Below are 20508 nucleotides of genomic sequence, written 5' to 3'. Positions count from 1 at the left end.
ACGGACAATTTAGCATCAATGCCAATTAATTCCAAAATCATAAACTATCCGGAAGCCAAGCAATCTACCAGTCGGGTGCCAATTATTAAACCAGAGAGAAATAGCATAGCCTTTCCCAACTCTATAGCTCAAGAACTCCTCAACCACATCACGGAGGTTTAGTAACTTTTTTCAATTCCAAGAACAAGTTTTAGGAATTGGAATTTGCCATAGATTCCTTCCTTTCAGCCAGTTTTCCTCCATCCAAGCAATCCATAGAGAACCTGCTTGAGCAAACAGATTCCATATATGGTCAAGCATGTTAGCACGGTTCCAAACTTCTAGCCTTCTAATCCCAAGACCACCTTAGACTTGGGAAAGCACTCTTTGTCCCAAGAAACTTTATCTAATCGTACAAACCCCATTTTTTTATGCTAATAGTTTGCTTCTACTGATTCTATCAAATTGCATTGGACAGAACTATTGCTTCGGAAGAAAATGTTTAATCGAAATTACGTGTTTATTTCAGTTTAATTGGTTTTGTATTGTTAATTAATATGGACATAATCATATAAAGATATTATACCAAATATTTTTATACAATGTATTTTCCATCTGATTGAACCTGAAAATTATCTGTGCTATCCAGATTTTGTTCCTTTTTCCAATAGCCAATTGCTTATAAGCTAAAAATCATAATTTGTTCAAATTGGGAAAGCAATCATAATTTGTGCTCAGCTTGCTATGATATGCCGTTATCCGAGAGGGACACGGTTCGATTTTGGTTCACCAGCAAAAACGTTTGTTATAATCCTTCGTTATCAAATCTATAAAATACCTTCTATTACAAAACCACCCATCATACAATTTTCTATTTGCCCCTAGTAGCTTGGACCTCAATGAAATCATAAGATCCAGGATTTGGGTGGAATATTACATATATATATATATATATATATATATATATATATATATATAGATTTATATTTTGTTCTACTTTTATACACAAGGAGATAGATCTTACTACATCATGGAGGAAGCGAAGAAACAGAAACAAAAATATATAATAAAGAAAACAAAAAAGTTGAGCCTTTGATCTGATGTGGGTATGTCACTTAACGACCAAACGTTTGGCGCAGATGGTGCAGTGGTGCTTGCGCTTGTTACGGAAGTAGAGAGGCACGAAACAGAACCTCCACTGGCTCTGTACGTCCATGGCTTGCACCGTCCCTCCGCAGTACGGACACGCCCCTGGCGCTGCCTGCCTCGACACAACCCTCTCCTCCTCGTCGCAAACGAAAACCAGACACATCCCTTTCTTTCTTTCTTTCTTTCTTTCTGTCTGACTATTGGTGATATTTCACAACTTGGAATATTGGTATTTAGGTGATGATTTTGGCAGCTATTTTGTTGATTGTTGTGTGTGTATATATATATATATGTGTGTGTGTGTGTGTGTGTATAAAGGATTGAGAAGGGTTTGGGGTCTGGAAGGATTTAGCTGGGTCTGGGTTCCTGGAAGCTCGCCGGAAAGGGGAAATGTTTGTGTACGAAGTGAAGCGCGTGTGTAGAAGATTCTAGCGCCCGCCGGATCCATAACTTTTCCACGCTCTTATCTCTGAAGAATGTCATGTCATTCGCGCGTTTGTACGCGCTCCTTTGGTCTTTGAAACGCGTCTAAAAGATTTCTTCAGGATAAAAATAATTTGTACACGTAAGCGTCTTGATCAACGTCGGAGAAAGGCGAGTAAGCTTCCCTCTTCCGTATGGAATTCCAAGCGTAAGCATGGGATGACAAATATACCCTTATATTCCCCACTTTATTATTCAACGCATCATTTGTTTATTCCAAAATCTCTCTCTACCTGCCCCTTATCTTATAAGTAACAACATATGTCATAATGACTCATGCATACCTCAAATTATTAATATTATTAATATAAGTTATGCTTATTGCTCAACTTGATAATGGTATTTTTATTTTATTTTTATAAGTACAATCAAAAGAAATTACAAACAATAGCTACAAATGCAAGAAAAAGAAATTAAATACAAGCTTAACAACTAGACAGACAACGAGAACTTCCAAATACTAAAAGGAAACCAGAAAGGTTGAAGTCACTTGCGAATACAGCCAATAAAAGCCGCAACGCACTATGATGGGTAAAATTATCGGGAGTATGAGAACTCCTAAAAACTCAGATCTAGACTAGTTTTCAAGGAAGCCGAGTAGACTAAGAATCAGAACAATGAAAGAGAGATCTCTTACGCAAATAAAGAGTTTGAAGCCGAGCAGGTTTGGGTTAAGCAGACTAGTTTCCAAGGAAACCGAGTAGACTAAGAATCAGAACAACGGAAGAAAGATCTCCTACATAGATACGGAGTCTGAAGCCCAACTAGTTTAAGTTAAGCATAAAGCAAAAACACAAAGAAAACAACAATACATAATTGAAAAAACGAAACAAAGAGTAGAAAAAAATCTTCAAGCCCGAAAATCAACAACACCAGAAGTGGAAGTGGCGAAGACGTGGAGGCGTGTGAGATTCACGCCCTGGTGCATGAAGACCAGCAAGTTGAGCGAAAGGAGGCGACGGGGTGTGGGGAGACCGGAGATGGATGATGGTAGAGAGGCAGGTTGGTTGGCGGAGCTGGTTGAGGGAGGCAAATCGAGATTCAAAGAAGCCAAAATTGAGACCCATGACATATCCATATGGAGGAGGTGTCCTAGGGGCTTGGAGAAAGTGGTAGGGCATCAATGATGGAGTTGAGGTTGCGATTTATGGGGGAGATTGGATAAATCACGCAAGGCGATGGATTATACCTCATAAGAGGTGGAGAAAACTACCTAGAAGAGAGAAAGCATAATGAGAAAAAGGAAGATGAATAAGAGACGGGAGGAGGGAAGAATTCTTCCCTCTTCCTCGAGCTGTTTCTCTTCTTGGCGATGAGAGAATTTTTTTTTTTTTTTTTTTAAACCCTAGCTGATTGATCCTTGACATACTGATTATAATGGTGTTTTTTTTTCCCCCCTAAATTACTGATAATGGTGTTTGAGTAATGCTAAATAATGCACTTTTATTTTACTTTCATTGATTTATTGGACTGATGTGGTTGTGCCATCCGTCATTTATTTTTATTTTATTTTTTATTTTTAAGAAAGATTGATAGACACTGTCACATCAACCCAATATAATAGGAGTGTACTCTTAGTGTTTTACAACATTGCATGTCTCTCTTGTTTGTAACCAAAGAGCTTGAAATTCATATCTAATTGCTTTTGATAACCATTCAATATTGGAGTTTGAAGACAATTTCCACCTTGCTATTATTTCTTTGAAAAGATTTACTACATTTTTTTTTAAGAAATAATTTACTACATTGTTGATAGACCTTGAGAGCAAGAGTGGAAATAAAATTTTTAGTTTGAGTGTAAGCCTAAAATAAAAAGAGAAATGACAAGGGTACCAAATTTTTTACCAAAAATTGAATATTAAAATAATATGGAGCTTATTCATTAATACCCGTAGCATTTCTATTTATTAATTATTTTTATCATGAGAGCCCCTTCTGTCCAGTCACAACAGAAAACAAGGGTTTTATGCCCATCAATAAAAGATTGACACACAGCCTAGAACATGAAAAACAAGTGTTAGCAAAACACTAGATCTAATCCATTTTTTTTCACTATTTTGGTTTGGAAAAAAAAAAAAATCCTAGCCACCACCCGCTCACTTCAGACGCCGTAGCACCGCCAGTTTCCCCGCTCTGCCACCGATAAGTTCAACCTCTCTCTCTCTCTCTCTCTCTCTCTCTCTCTCTCTCTCTCTCTCTCTCTCTCTCTCTCTCTCTCTCTCTCTCTCATGGTGTGGGTCTCTCTCTATGGTTTCAGCCGATTTCTAGATCAACGACCACTTGTAGATCATCTCCAATTTCTAGATCAACAACCACTTCAGTGGTTGCTAGCGACATCTGGCCATTAAAGGTGGTTTTAGTGGTTGCCGGCGGTTGTTGTGGTGTTTTTTGGCGAGTTTCGACAGATTTGTGGTGTTTAAATGTCTTTCCGGCGAAATCTATAGGGTGATGGCGAAATTCATAGTAGGGGAGGACAACACCTGCCCAACCCGACAACCAATTTGAGTCAGCTCCAACATATGGATTCGGTACGAATAAAAATCAATAATGGTATCTGTTTTTATAATTTCAACCAAGTCATGTCGGAATTTGAAAATAATTTATTGACTTCTAATTTAAACCAAGTTTGTGTTTGTATGTAAACAAATATCTTAAATACGGAATTTAAATGAGACAAGATATTTGTTACGAAGTGAAAACTCTATGAGAGAAAAAACCACTCCGGGGCAGCTAAACCCAAGAAATCCACTATCCAAAAACAAAGCTAGTTACAAGACACTCGTACTCACATAACCCTATGCATTAGTCATACCTTTAACTCTGACGTGTAACTCAACACGAACGCTTCCCAACCAGATCTTCCTCTTGAAGGGGTTTTTGATGGATTCCTTTACCTTAGGGCCGACCCCTAAGATAGACTTCACACGAATAACGAGCACACACCGGCAACGGCTTGAGAGCTAGCAGATCTTCAATTCTTCCTAAATACCCTTTCAAAGCACTATGGAATTCGTTACAGAATTCATACAATTTACAAGCTTAGAGCCCTCTATTTATTGGCTTAAAAGAAACCCTAAATCTACTAAAAAATGGACTCTGATTGCGGACCGTCCGGACGGCATTTAGCCCCGTCCGGACGGATTTCTGCGATATCTTTTCAGGAACAGCGCAATCCGGAAGACCGTCCGGATGCTACTCTCTTTCCGTCCGTATGGTGGGCCGTCCAGAGGCCGTCTGGACATTCAATTTGTATGATTTTTTCTTAGCTTTCCAACGATACCAATTTCGTCTCAATTCGATACTCGAGCAGAGAGTTATGATAAAAACACTGAGACGTGCGCAGAAATCTTCCTAGAAGCCTGAAATGGGTCCAAACAATTAACTGCAATTGCCTTTCCAAAATAGCACAATTCTATCCTTATCAGATCCACGACCGGATGGCTTAGCTGAGCGTTCGGACGATCTTCGCTGTATCTCCTTTATGCACTCGTAAAGGATACTTGGAATATTCTAGAATGTTGGACATCGTCCGGACGTGTTGCCACGTCGTCCGGACGTCTTGCAGAAACTTCCCAAACAGTGTCGACTGACGAAATCCAACTCCGTGTAGAAATTGGAGAAGCTTGACCTAGCGTCCGGACATCTTCAACACTGAAGCTTCTAGACACTGCGGGACGTTCGGACGGAAAGTTCTCGTCGTCCGGATGGATGTTACTAATTGAAGAGCGTCCAAACGGGAACACCACATCGTCCCGACGGTTGCTTGGGATCCGACTTCTCTGAGTTGAAATCTACACAGAATCTTCCTTGAACACTGAAATAGCCTTCCTGAAGCTTATGACACTTGCAACTTGTCATAATACGGCTCTTTCCACATCAAAGAAATAAACTCTGGATATCTGAAGACTCTGAAATATACGGCATCCCTGTGAAAGCAGTAACAGTACATAATAGTGATTTTGTCAACAGAATGTTGCCAATCAAAAACTAACAAACTCCCCATTTGGCCATTCTGAGAGAAAAATCACTAGATCGGTTAAAAATACATTACCAGTCCAAAAACTAACATGTACTCCCCATTTTTGTCTCAAATGGACAAAGGGTAAACAGAGTATAGAAAGACCACAGTATCAAAATACTCCCCCTTGATATCTCAACAGAACAAGGGTAAACAGAGTATATAAAATCCACAGACAAAAATGTTCTAAAATCCAAAACAATAGGAAACTAGAGAAGAGTCTGTAAGTGACCCATAAGAGAGGAACAAAAATCCTCCAAGTACCAAATCCTGCTGATCCACTGATATCAAGTAACGGAGAGAAAACCGTATAAAAAGCTGGATTTGAACTACTTCAGCTCCTAGTTCCTGAAGCCTGGAAATGATAGACTGAAAAGTTTCAGTCACTTGAGTCTTCTTGCTCGAAACTGATCATCTGCAGAAAGAAATCCTCTAGACAAGTGGTCTGCAAGATGATAACGAAGATTCACCCCTGAATCTCTAGCTGGTGCAGATCTAGAGGAAAAGGTTATGGAAGACTCTGTATGAACATATGATTTCAACATTGGTCTGTTTTCCAAAGAGCCCTCCATCTAATACTATGCTGGAGGCCGTTGGACAACATATTCCTAAAAATATTTAAACAAAAATTTATCCAAAAATAACACCACAAGGAAATATTAGATCTTGTTAGTTTCAAAAAGAATGTAGTATTATGATGGCTATCAATTAGATGCATAAAGAAATACAAAAGTAAATATAGCAATCCAAAAGACACAGATAAGTAATATCCATCCAGCATAAAGATAGAAAAAAATATTCATGCACAATCTCTCAAATCATAATCAATTAAAGATTCTAATATTCTAAAAAGAACCAAAGCTTAATAGAATAAGGAAAGTCAAAGGAAATACTTGGGAATGAGAAAAGATGTGCAGAGAATACCAAAATCTCGGGATCAGTCCGAGAGAAAACACACACAACACAACATGATAGAACAGATAAAAAGTAATGTGTGTTTGGCAGAGAAAGGAAAAAGCTCGCGTCCGGACGTGGTACATACTCGTCCGGACGACATGCTGTCAGATAAGAGATCGACAGAGCCGAGCACGTCCGGACACAAGAACATGTCCGTTCGGACGCTTCACATTAGAAGCTGAAAAGTAGGGGGAAATATGCAGAACAAAAATTTCTTAACGTTAGCTTCAGAACACGCATGTATAAATAACTGATAAAACAGTCAAATAACATTTCAAAAATATACCAAGATATAATTGAGAGTAAAGAATCAATAAGCACAAAAATTTCCCTGCAGATAGGAATTTTTCAATATAAATTTAACTCATGGAATGCGTTTGTGTGTGAAAGATTTCACAAGAAGGTATGAACTTCACTGATATGACTTAAGGCAACCAGATTTTCTAAATAAGAGAGAAAATCAATGTTAGATCAGTCAAAAGTCAAACCTTTTTATGCTAGGGCCTAGTTACCTTCATCTGATACACTCCCCCTAAGCTGCAACACTTTTCTTTTACTATGTCTTTTAGTGACCGTCTATTTCCACACTGATGTGGTCACTAACTATTTCTTTAGGGACAAGATCAAGAACAGATTTAGCATAAAAGTAGTAGATCTTTTTATTTATCCATATATATATATATATATATATATATATATATATATATATATATATATATATATATATATATATATATATATATATATATATATATATTTTAGTTTTGAATGCTTTTTATCACTTGGTGCTGCAACCTAGAAAGAATGCCAGAATTTATGGGTTCTAGGTTCAATTAGCGAGTTGGTCAATTTGACCATCTTAACAAAAAAATCTCTCTCATTTAAAATTTTCAGAAGCTAAAAGTCAGGAGGAGAGAAAAAAAAAAATACCTTAGGGGAGCTTTGGATAGTGCACAATTTTTCATCGCATGAGAAAAGCAACTATCTAGCATTAAGATGCACAGAAAAACTTAGCGGATATTAGACAAAAACTCTCAATCATATATAAGCATATTCAAATAATGCACAATGAACTGAGATATCAGGCAAAAACACATACAATATCTGAAAAGCTATATATATAAAAAAATAAAATTCTGTATCTTCTCCCCCAATTTTTTATTTTTATTTTTATTTTTAAAAAATAAAAGCGGAAAAAACAATAAAGACATGCTTAAAAGGAAAAGAACATATGTCTAGACAAAGCATGTAGGTTAGAGCAAACATGTCCTCAAGGAGAGAGGTTTGACTATACCAAGACAGAAAAGCAGTGACATGCTTTCTCTGTCATCCTTAGAATGTACCTAAAATTCTCAAAGCAACCAAGAGAAAATCTAGGGATAGAAAAGGTGGTTCCTCAAACAGAATGCAACGCAAAAATAGGATATAAGATATGACAATCAATGCAATGCAAACATACCTGGAATGCACTAGGAACCAAAATCCTATGCATGGGAGACCTCACCTACACTAGGTGAGTCCACTCCCCCTCAAGGAGTGAATGGTCTCATCATTCCTGACCCATACCTGCTTGACCTGTGGCGGTGGTTTGCAAGTCTTGTTCATGTTGTCCATTCTTCTTAGCATACATTGCATTAGGCTCAGCAACCCTTCATAGCCATGGTTGCTAATGGGCTTCTGCAGCTTTCTCTTGTAGTCGGAGGAACAAACTTCACTTGTCGCTGCTGATGCCGTGGAGCCTGAAATGTAGTCGGAGGTAGAGTGCCTGATGTAGCTCTTGTTGGCAGCTCCTTCTGAACCTTTGACTTTTGTGCCTGAAGATGTGGACATTTGGGTCGGATGTGACCGGTGATGCCACAGTGATGACAGGTGGGCAGGCTTCTTTTGTTGGAATGCTGCTTGACTTTCTCTGCAGAAATATGGTTAGCATTCTTACAAACAATATTGTCCTTACCTTTTATATGTCTCCTATGCGGTAAGACATATTTTGATAAGGAAAAATCTTCAACTTTACTTTTCCGCAAAGCATCCTGCTTAATCCAAGGCCTGTGGGATTTCAACAAATAACAATTTGGCCTAATATGATCAAGCTTCCCATAATTATGACACTTAGGAATAAACTTACCTTGTATTCCTGATTCCTTGGAGTTAGGCATCAAATGATTAGTTAAGCAAGAATTATCTAAACAAACTGTATCTTCTATCACAGGCTTAAATCATTAAATCAGAATCTAATTCAGAATCAGAAGCATGTGAAGTAGAAGTACTTAAATCATTAAGAATTAAATCAGACTTGTTAGAAATATCTGTATGAATACAAAGCATGTTTTTCAAATTATTACTAGATAATTTTTTCAAGAGATCGTCCAATTCTTTTAATTTATTCTCTAGTGCATCAACAGTATCAAAAAGCATGGTATTCTCAGATTTCAAAGAGTCAATCAAAACATGTGATTCAGATAATTGTAAAATCAAAGACTCTTTTTCTTGCTTAATCTTCTTGAGTTCTTTATTGGATTTCTTAAAGAGTTTACCTATCAAAAGGGTATCTTAAGAGAAACCATAAAAATCATCTTCACGGAACTCAGGAAGATTTATGTTAGAAGAAGTCATGGATCACACTTAAGAAATAAATCTAAAACACAAGTGTAACCTGCTTTGATACAAATTGAAAATAATTTATTGACTTCAAATTTAAACCAAGTATGTGTTTATGTGCAAACAAATATCTTAAATGGGGAATTTAAATGAGACAAGATATTTGTTATGAAGTGAAGACAATATATTGGCTCCCCCGGAGTGAAGAGAAAAAATCACTCCGGGGCAGCCAAACCCAGAATTCCACTATCCAAAAATAAAGCTAGTTACAAGACACTCGTACTCACATAACCCTATGCAGTAGTCATACCTTTAACTCTGACGTGTAACCTAACACGAACGCTTCCTAACCAGATCTTCCTCCTGAAAGGGTTTTTGATGGATTCTTTTACCTTAGGGCCGAACCCTAAAATAGACTTCACACGAACAACGAGCACACATCGGCAACGGCTTGAGAGCTAGCGGATCTTCAATTCTCCCTAAACACCCTCTCAAAGCACTATGGAATTCATTACAGAATTCATACAATTTACAAGCCTAGATCCCTTTATTTATAGGCTTAAAAGAAACCCTAAATTTGCTAAAAAAATGGACTCTGACTGCAGACTGTCCGGACGGCATTTAGCCCCGTCCGGCCAAATTTCAGCGATATCTTTTTAGGAACAGTGCAATCCTGAAAACCGTCCGGACGCTACTCTCTTTCCTTCCGGACGGTGGGCCGTCTGGTTGTTCAAGTTGTTGGATTTTTTCTTAGCTTTCCAACGACACCAATTTCGTCTCAATCCGATACTCGAGCAGAGAGTTATGATAAAAACATTGAGACGTGCGCAGAAATCTTCCTGGAAGCCTGAAATGAGTCCGGACGGTGTTGCCCTTCCGTCCGGACGGTTAACTGCAACTGCCTTTCCAAAATAACACAATATCCTTATCAGGTCCACGTCCAAACGGCTTAGCCGAGCGTCCGGACGATCTTCGCTGTATCTCCTTTCCACACTCGTAAAGGATACCTGGAATATTCTGGAATGCTGGCCATCGTACGGACGTGTTGCCACGTCGTCTGGACGTCTTGTAGAAACTTCTCAAACAGTGTCGACTGAAGAAATCCAACTCCGTGTAGAAATTGGAGAAGCTTGACCTAGCATCCGGACGGTGTTGCTCTGACGTCCGAACGTCTTCATCGCTGAAGCTTCTAGACACTGCAGGGCGTTTGGACGGAAAGTTCTCGTCGTCCGGACGGATGTTGCTAACTAAAGAGCGTCCGAACGGGAACACCACATCGTCCGGACAATTGCTTGGGATTCGACTTCTATGAGTTAGAATCTACACAGAATCTTCTTTGAACACTGAAATAGACTGAAATAGCATTCCTAAAGCTTGTGACACTTGCAACTTGTCATAATACGGCTCTTTCCACATCAGAGAAATAAACTCTGAATGTCTGAAGACTCTGAAATATACAGCATTCCTGTGAAAGCAGCAATAATACATAATAGTGATTTTGTCAACAGAATGTTGCCAATAAAAAACTAACAGAATTCAATATTGGATTTTTAAAATTTTTGAATTTTGACCTCCTGACTCAAATTCCCATAGGTCATATAAATACAATTTTATTTCTAAAAGCCCTAATCGCTTGACAGTTGACGCCCTTTTTCTCTTCTTCTCTAGAATTTCTTCTTCCTTCATATAGCACCTACACATCTCAACCAACCCTCTTCACACCATCCTCAGTTCTATTTGACTTGATCAATAACCATCCGTGCCCAGCCTTAATGAAATCTGATTTTTTTGGAGCTCTAGTGTATTCGGCAGATTTTTTTGGTTAGTTCCGACAGATTTTGCATGTATCCAGTGAAATCTGGAAATTTGCTATTGGTTTAGTTGTTTCTGGCGGCTGTTGTGGGCTTTTTCTGGCAGAATTACTTGAGGAAGAAGGACCACTTAAGCTAAAGGATAATACCGGAGAAAGAGAGGTTGAACTTACCAGTGAAGGAGAGGCGGAACTGGCGGCTGTTTCTGGGGTGGGGCAGTGGCGGTGGCTGGGATTTTTTTATTTTTAATTTTTTTTTTTTTTCAAACTATAAAAGTGAAAAAAGGCTGGTGATTTGTTATTAGATCCAGTGTTTTGCTAACACTTTCTTTTCTTTGCTTTTCTTGTTTGATGCTGATGTGTCAACTTCTTAGTGGAGGGCAAAAACCTCTTGGTTTTTGCCAATGCCTGATAGAAGTTATACTTTTTGATCATTTCCAATGAATAAGGTCCACATCATTTTGGTACTCATCTCTTGATAAAAGATTTGGTAACTTTAGTATTTTTTAAATAAAAATAAAAATTTAGAGAATAAAACTTTGATTTTAGAAAAGTTAACAGGGATATTTTTTTCTTTTTCTTTTTCTTTTTCTTTTTTTAAAAAAAAATTAAAATTAGAAAAGACATTGTGACTTCAGCCTCCTAAGCCATGTAATTCGCGCCCTTGAGAGGGACCAAGTTAAAGAAAAGAAAAACAACTTGAGAGGGACTAAAGCTCAAATTAAATTCACAATGTGTTGGTAATGGGCATGAACAGCGGGTAGTGAAGAAATTTCATACTCAAATTCATTTATCATGGCGATTTGTATTTCTGCTTCACCTCTTAAAAGTGAAAACAATGTATCTTAGGCCCTAAATTTTAGTATTACAAAACAAAATAGTACAGCAAGTAAGGCCAAGAAAACTATTATATATATAATGTATTCAAAAGGTAGCATCACGCTCAGCAAAAAAAAAAAAAACAGATCTTTAGCTGCATGTATACGGTAGTTGTAAATTAAGTTGAATCGATTCATAGAGCAGGCTAAATGGCTGAGCAAAATCCAATAATGGACTATATAATATGCACAAAAATTGCCTAACAAGAACAAACAATGGTCTGCATTGTTGGATTTGGAACGCAGGAATATGTTCAACAGGGCATTGCAAGTTGACCTTAATTCACCGCGTCCTCGGGACACTAACTTTTGTGCCATCGCACTTGTAATTTTGAATAATTCTATAAGTTCAATAATAATTTTAAAAGTCATATTATTATTAGAGGTTTTCTACAACTCTTTCTCATATCTATAACTTTGTGTTTCAAAAGCTTCAAATTCAGACATTTTTTAGGTTAAAAAATTACTCAGAAGTTGCAGTTGTCGCACCAATTTATCATTATGCCCCAAAGTGCCTTCAGGACGCCTTGAATAGTAAACATGCTGCCTCTGAACGTTAGAACTTTGTCATGACGTTTATAATCAGTCTAGGAATGTTATAACTCCATCAGAGCATCTCCAGCAGACTTGCTATTTCCTTCAAAATAGTCAAATTTGAATTTTGTTGGTAAATTTTCTTCTCCAACAGAATGGCTATTTTAATCATTTCTCTAAACATATGAACAGTGAATAGCCAACACTGGCTATTCACTGTTCATGTGTTTAGATTTTTTTTATTAGTATTTTCTCTCTCCCTCTCTGATTCCTCTTCGTCCCTCTCCGTCCCTCTCTGTCACTCTTCATCCCTCATCTAACAATGGAAGCAACAGTATGAGCCTTGATCTTCCATGGATCGACGATGGGTGACGTCCGGTGGATGGGTCGACGCCAGTGAAGCTGGAGGTGGATTTCGATAGGGCCCGCCAGATCCTTCAGTGAAGTCTGGTCTGGTGTATTAAAAATATTCTGAGTGGAGATTTTGGTGGATCGGTCTTGATCGGTGGTTCCGTTGCTCTAGCCGTGGGTGGATCGGTGGTTCCGTTACTCTAGCCATGGGTGGATCGGTCTTGATCGGTGCTGATCGGTGGTTCCGTTGCTTTGGCCGTGGGTGGATCGACATCGTGTGTGCGGTGGTTGAACGGCGTTGATCCGATGGTTGAGTGGTGCGGTATTGAAGTGCTGCTCTGGTGCGGTGGGTGCTTCTTCTTCGTCGTAGTGCAGTGGGTTAGGGTTGGGGGAGACCGAAGAGTGAGAGAGAGACCGGAGAGTGAGAGAGAAATGAAAACAAAAATTAAAGAAAATGATTAAAAAATAATATTTTAAAAAAGTAGAGAGTGAACTATTGGAAAGAAAATAGGATAAACAGTGGTTAAAGTAGATAGTTGTTTTTTTTTAATAGCTATTCTAACTTTCATTGCTGGAGATGCCTTGAGATGTCCAAAACTATCCTAGGTGATGTCGTGACTTCCGAATGACCACTAGGTGATGTTTAGGTGTCGGATCTCTCTTGGAGCATGAAAATTCTTTACAACCACATCCATCATGACATCTTTTGATGAAAGCCTTCTTACCATATTTGTCATGACGGAACCTTGCATCGAGCTTAAGATCTTCTTGGACGCGCATCGTCATGACGGCTACATGATAGAACCTTACAGAAAGTCCAAAGGCTGCCGGATCACTTCCATCATGACGGTCTCCTGACAGCTAGATGACGGAAACAACCATAATCCCATTTTTTCACCTCACCAAACACATGGGAGATGAAAAAGGTTTACAATTAAAGTTTTGAACCACAAATAAGGCCAATTTCTAAAACCTAACCGTAACTTTCCCTTAATTTAAGAAACGGGAAGAGAATTTGTTGTAAGTGAGTTTTTGAGAATTTTCCTTAGATTTAGACAAAAAAAGAAAAAAAAAATGAGTTTAGATTATCTTAGGTGTTCGTTACATCATTGCATCTCTCTTTATTAGTTATTTGTAACCAAAGTTTGCAAATCATATCGAATTGCTTATGATAACCATTCAACACAGCTGTAGCTGCATGTATACGCTAGTTGTAAAGTAGACCCAATTCATGCACCAGGCTGAATGGATTAGCAAAATCCAAAAGTGGGACTATATAATATTCACAAAAATTGCCTAATAAAAACAAACAATGGTCTGCTTTCATGGATTTGGAATATTCGAATTAAACAAATGCTAAATATTATACCCTTATTTTATTTTTATTTCATTATTAATCTATTATTTATTTTTTTGGTTTGCAGAGAATGAGTCTACATCAGCCGAATAAGATAAAATAAAATGGATGCAACATGTAGCATTTCTTAAGAAAAAAATATTGGAGGAGAACTAATATGTATATACATATAATTCGTTTAAAAAATTATTCCAATTGTGGGTATGACATGTCAAATTGAATATTGTGATTCTGATGACTTGGGAACATGGTTACATGGGAACAACTTTATTAGCAATTTGAACAGAAGAAGTGATAGGTGAAGTGATTTTTAAAGTCATGAAAAACCTATGCAGGAATTCCTTTTTAGCATTTTCTAAACGCGTTAAAATGCAGTTTTCGGTATCATTGACTTATGTTGTAGGTGATATGACTTTTCAACAAGAATTTCATTTCCTTTTTGTTAATAATAAATAAATAAATAAATAAATAAAAAACAGATCTCATCATTTGCCATATTTTGCCATGAAATATAATTTTCGGAAATATTAGCTTCACAATAAAATATATTTTTCAGAAACAAAAATACATAATGAACTCCCAAGTCCCAACCAGAATTGATAAAATCCGATGCCGTTTATCCATAAAGTACCTGACAATTTAAAGGAGAAAAGCCATGAAAAGCCTCAGGAGCAGGCACAACATTCCACTCCACATTGAATTCCCACTTTTCAGCTTCAAACAACCTCCCTACGGCGACGTTTAATCCGCACGACACCACGTAAACCCTCCCCTCCACGCCGTTCACAGCCAAGGGTCTCTTCATTGCCTCGCGTGGGAACTTTTCCCCACCCACATACCTCCACGTGTCATCATCTGGGACGTACACCTTCATCCGACAGTCCCCGTACTCCGATATCATGAACAACCTCCCATCCACCACCACGCTCAGCCCCGACCACCCATCCCTCATCACTTTGCTCATCCCCCGCCACGTGTCCTCATCCGGATCGTACACCCTTCCTCTGGGCGAAAATTTGAACGGCCACGACCACCCCTCCGTAACATACATCTTGTTCCCGACCACAGCGGACTCGTACCTCGCCAACCACGTGTCTATCGTGGCAGCCGCGGTCCAAGTGTCGCTTTCGGGGTCATAACAGTCTGCGGTTGCGATCGATTCAGTGGTGCCGCTCGCATTTCCACCAACGGCTAGGATCTTTCCCTTAATACTCCCGGCCACGAAAAAGGATCGTGGGTTCGGCATAGGAGACACCGGCGACCATTGATTCGTTGATGTACGGTACAAGATCGCGGTCTGCATGGGAGTTTCTGGGTCTGACTCGTCTGACCGCATACCACCAAAGACGAAGAGCTTCCCCTGACGTGGCAGTGAGGCACACGCGAACCCCGGTGAGCCCACGGGCCAGGGACATGGCATGGGAGGTAAGACAAACCAACGGCCGGATCGCGGGTCCAGCGATTGCCACCGAATCCTGGCCGACGATTCGTGAAATGCAAGAACAAAAATATAAGGCAAAGAGAGCGACAGAGCTCTCTTGGAGCTAAGAAAGGCAGGGTCTGTAATGGCTCTTTTCCATGAGAACGACACCAAGCGTACCGACGCTTGGTATGGGTACGGAAGGTATAGAAGACAGAGCTCGGCGATCTCGTCCGGTAAACCCGGAATCAACGGCTCAGAATTCTTGTCACTTTCTTCGTGACCTTCAGCCTCCTGCGTCGTGGATGAAGATCTCAGACTTGTCATTCTTGAAATCACTACCGAAGATTCCCAAACGGGCTAAACTGTATGATTTCTGGAATTTTTACAACTGGCCGGGTAGAACAAACATGTTAAACTGGATGAACAAGTGGAAGCAGGTATTTGCACTTTGCAGAGCTTTTTCTGTAAAATATATAGAGAAAGAAAGCCTCGATCGGGAAAAGGAGAGAGATAGAGAGAGAAAGATTGAGTGATGACGAATTGAAGGTAGCAAGGCCTATTGGGTTTGGAATTGTTTAATTCTTTTGGGTGGTGTCGAATTATGCTCTCCTTGTCTAGAAACCGGAATATAAGGAGGTGATGAAAAAAGAGTGATATTTAAACTAAACTCCGGCAAATCCGAAAAGCAAAGACTTGTGTGATCAAGACAAACGGTAAGAAATGAAAATCAACCGAGAATCGGGAGAGGTGACGTACGTGTGAGAGAGTAGGGACGAGCTATAATTAAGGATGTCTTTTTCGAGTCTTCTCAAAATTAATTTTGATCTTTTACGCCTCTAATGATAATTTTAAAAATTAGGTCAATATTAAAAAATAAAAAGAAAAAGAAAAACGTAAATGTTCCTTTTAATATTATTAGAGGAAAAGATATGTAGCGACGGTGACCAGAGTCAAAGAGCATTAATGCAGTTTGGGCCATGATTAGGAGTGGTTGGCGCGTGTTTAGAGAATAAAAAATCAGATCTGCCCTTGCCCAACCCAAACCCTATTAATCATTAAAGTTAATTTATAATTGGAGCAACAGGGCTAGTGGGTTGGACAAATTTTTATTTTATTTTATTTTATTTTTAATTTACAATTGCAAATAGAGGAATGACGACCATCTGGTCACTAATGATTTTTTTTTTTTTTGGTTTTCATGAAATTAATTAGTATCAGACTTTGAGGGATAGGATATCTTGAAGCATTCATGTAGTGGAATTCTTAGTCATATTTGTAAGGATATAAATTTCTTTAAATTGGGTTGATAGAATTTTTAATAATAATAGTTTATTAAAAAATTATAGATTAATTAAAAAATAATGTGTTTTTCACATGTTAAGAATACAAGATAATTTTATATACTGAATTAGAAAAAAAAAAAAAAAATCTCCCAACTTAATTTGAAGAAAAATTAATGACGTGTAATGACTCTTTGAAGCATGTATTTTGGGTTTATAATAAGGATAAGGATTTCATACAATTTCAAAAAATTATAAATTTTTAAATTATAAATTTAAGTATTTTTAAGTCTCAAAATGCTTGAAAAATACCATTTTGAAAAGGCGTTCTACGGTCTTTTCAAGATTATTTTTATTCTACAATTAATCTCATCATCAATCCATGATCAATATGCATTGCAATTTAATGCCGTAAAAGATTGTCAGCAGACAGAGTTTTCCTTCAAACTCAGTCTATAAAATTGTCATATTTTTAAGCATGTGAAAAATACATGTTTTCTTAATAATATTAATAGAGTTGGAGGAATTTTATTAAAAAAATGTGTACTTCTCACATACTATTAAAAAAACATGTATTTCTCACATGTTAAGGAACACATGACAAATTAATAAACTAGGTTGGAGAAAGATTCTTCTAACCCAATTTAGAGGAAAAATTAGCTCAGCTTGTTAATGATTTTAAGATAGTATTTTTTAGCGGGTGCTTTTTAGTTTTTGTATGAAAAAACTATTTTTATGTGACATTAAGGTGAAAGTCGTTTTAAATGTTTTTTTTTTTTTTTTAATTTTTTTTTTATTTTGGGTTGTTCGTTAATTTCTCATTTTTATATTTATTTTTTATTTTTTTAAAAAAAGGAGAAAACAAAAGAGTTAAGAAAAAAGTGTTATCAAATAAAAGGTATACAAAAAAGTGTTTTAAGGTGAAAGTAGTTTCAAATGTTTTATATTTTGAGTTGTTTATTTATTTATTTAATTCATTTTTTGTTTTAAAAAGAAAAAACAAAAGAGTTAAGAAAAAAGTGTTATAAAAAAAAAAAAAAAAAAGGGACAAAGAAACTTTCTCTAACTCAATTACTTATAAAAAAAATAAAAAAAATTTCTCTAACTCAATGTATAAAATTGTCCTTATTTATTTATTTATCTTTTTTGTTTTTTCTTGTCACGTTAATACAAAATTCACTAGTTTACATTACATGATACAAATGAAGAGGTTCTTTTATCAAATATTGACAATTAACTTGAAGGATTGAAGTCAAAAGTTATTAATACATGTCTGGTTTGGTAACGAGTGTGAAAACACTTTTTATTTTCAAAACTAAAATTACTTTTTTCAAAATCATTAAAAAATTCGAAATATAAAATATTGTCAAATAAATACCCTAGCAAAAATATGTGTCAACTTTACATCACAATAATAATAATAATAATAAATCACATTAATTTTTTTTTTTTTTTTAAAAAAAAAAAATTCAAAACCATTATTAGACATAATAGTGTGTTTTGGTCTTTCTAGCTAGGATTTGAAACTTAGATTTATTTTAATAATTTAACCAAACACTATTAAGTGGGAATGTACATGCGGATAGATATTAATCGCCCTCATCTATTATCAGTAGCTATCTGCTATCCGCACATATGCATGTGGTTAGCAAAAACACTGTCCACATATGTGGATGCAGATAACGATTTTAAGGTATGAAGATAATATCCGCATTCAAATACCATTATATATATATATATATATATATATATATATATATATATATAACCAAAATGATGTTGTTTTAGATTTAGTATAGGTTATGTTTACATTAGTTTGTTTGGTTTTGTTGTGTTCTAGTATAACACTTAGAAAACATGCAAAATAATGTAAAATCAATATATTTGCAAAAGATTAGGACTTGAAAAAAAAAAAAAAAAAAAAAAAAAATCACTAAAAATCGGTCTAAATTATTTTTAAAGTGTTTAAGTCTCTAATAAAGACCCAAACAGGGGCGGAGCCAGCATATGGGATTTGAGGGAAAAAATTAAAAAAAAATAATTGGGAGGGCAAAACTGAAAAATAAAAAATTTACGGATAAAATTTTAAGTTTTTAATTTTTTAATTTTTTTTGGGAAAAAACAAGCCACAATGTAGCTCTATCCTGGACGCAAAGAATGTCAAAAACTAAATTAGGCCCAAAAACCCATTTCTTTTTCTCAAAAAAAAGAAAGAAAAGCTATTACTTAATATGCGGATAACGTACAGATAGTAACTATATGTAATAACAGCGCGGAAACAAATAATAAAAAGATTGGAATGCGTATATTTAAAAGTGATGTCTGAATTTTGCGAATGTGGCTGCGGATATTGTAAATATCCACATTCGATCCCCATGTACACCTTTACTATTAAGAGAATGTTTGTGATTGCGTTAAAGAGCTTAAAAAGTACTTTTAGTACATAAAAAATTGTGCAAAGCAAATAAGACCTGTTTAGTAAAAAAAATCAAAAAATAATTCTTTTGATTATTTTGCTCTAAAAAAACACTTTTAAAAAAAGCTTAAAAATAAAGTTTTTTTTTTTTTTTTTTTTTTTTTTTTTTTTTTTATCAAAAAATTCTTTCTATATTTTAATTTTTTTTTTAGAGTCTTTTTTTTTTTTTTTTTTTTTTTTTTTTTTTTTTTTTTTTTTGAAAGAAGCAAGCAATAGGGAAAAAACTAGAACTAGGTGGAAAGATACCTACCACCTCTCAAGAAAGAGGGGGGGTCTTTGCCACTTACAATAAGAATTGAAGGTAAAGGAGAATGATAAGTGGGAATACTACCAGAAAAGGATCTGGTTGCGGCCCAATGTGCCACATAATGAGCACAGAAGTTTGCACTTCTTGAAATTTTTGTAACTTTCAAAGAGGACGAGGCTGAGATGGATCCAATCATTTTCAAAATGAGGAATGAAATCCTCCAATCTTGAGAAATATTTGGATGTCGGAGAGTAGAGATGACAACTTGTAAATCACCTTCCAAAATAAAGTGATTAAGATGTAAAGAAGTTGTCAAAAAGACTGCTTACTTCGCTGCGAGGGCTTCTATTTCTCAACCCATACAAAAACAGACTGAGAAAAATAGTATCAGCAATTTGGTAGTTAGATTCCATCTTGACTCTTCTGAGTGAATGAGACGGTCAAGCAGACAAATAATATTTGGCAACTACTAATTCACGCCCACACAAGTCCTTGTCAACAATCAATTACGAAGAAAAAAAAAATCAAAAAGATGGAAAATCGTTATATTTATCTACTAAATCGTTAATTCCATGACCATATATCCAATCAAATATTAAAGAACGACAAAAATGAAATCAAACCAAATGAAATTATTTTACTGTTCATGAGTCAATTTTGGAGGTGGAATTTGCTCTTTCCTGATAAATAATTAAGCTAGGCCCAAAAAAGAAAAAAGAAAAAAACCTAAGACCACAGAAAGCATACGAAGATGCTTTTCGCGATTGATTTCAACTACCCGCCATGAAAATAGAGGCTCTAACGTTGGACCACTCACTCAAAAGTCCATAAAATGTCAAGATTTTCGTCCCTTATTAGACAAGTGTTATGTGCGAATTACGATTCTGAAAAATCAAGAAACACTGTCCATGAAAATATAGTGGCTCCAATGTTGGATAGATCAGTCATGGGCATAGGTAGGGCCTCCA

At 36.5% G+C, this 20508-nt stretch overlaps 2 protein-coding genes across 2 annotated transcripts; both read right to left on the bottom strand.

Annotated features, from left to right (window-relative positions):
• Positions 1–780: 780 nt before the first annotated feature.
• On the bottom strand, positions 781–1562 carry LOC133871208 (uncharacterized). Its single transcript, XM_062308602.1, has one exon. It carries the CDS (start codon positions 1289–1291, stop codon positions 1091–1093), a length of 201 nt encoding a protein of 66 aa, XP_062164586.1. The 5' UTR covers positions 1292–1562; the 3' UTR covers positions 781–1090.
• A 13040-nt stretch (positions 1563–14602) lies between these two features.
• On the bottom strand, positions 14603–16258 carry LOC133871414 (F-box protein AFR). The gene has a single exon (XM_062308867.1). It carries the CDS (start codon positions 15859–15861, stop codon positions 14731–14733), a length of 1131 nt encoding a protein of 376 aa, XP_062164851.1. The 5' UTR covers positions 15862–16258; the 3' UTR covers positions 14603–14730.
• Between the last annotated feature and the right edge of the window lie 4250 nt (positions 16259–20508).

This window comes from Alnus glutinosa, chromosome 6 (assembly GCF_958979055.1).
Source record: "Alnus glutinosa chromosome 6, dhAlnGlut1.1, whole genome shotgun sequence".
In the NCBI taxonomy this organism is placed as follows: domain Eukaryota; kingdom Viridiplantae; phylum Streptophyta; class Magnoliopsida; order Fagales; family Betulaceae; genus Alnus; species Alnus glutinosa.
This window is presented reverse-complemented; position numbering and strand designations above follow the sequence as displayed.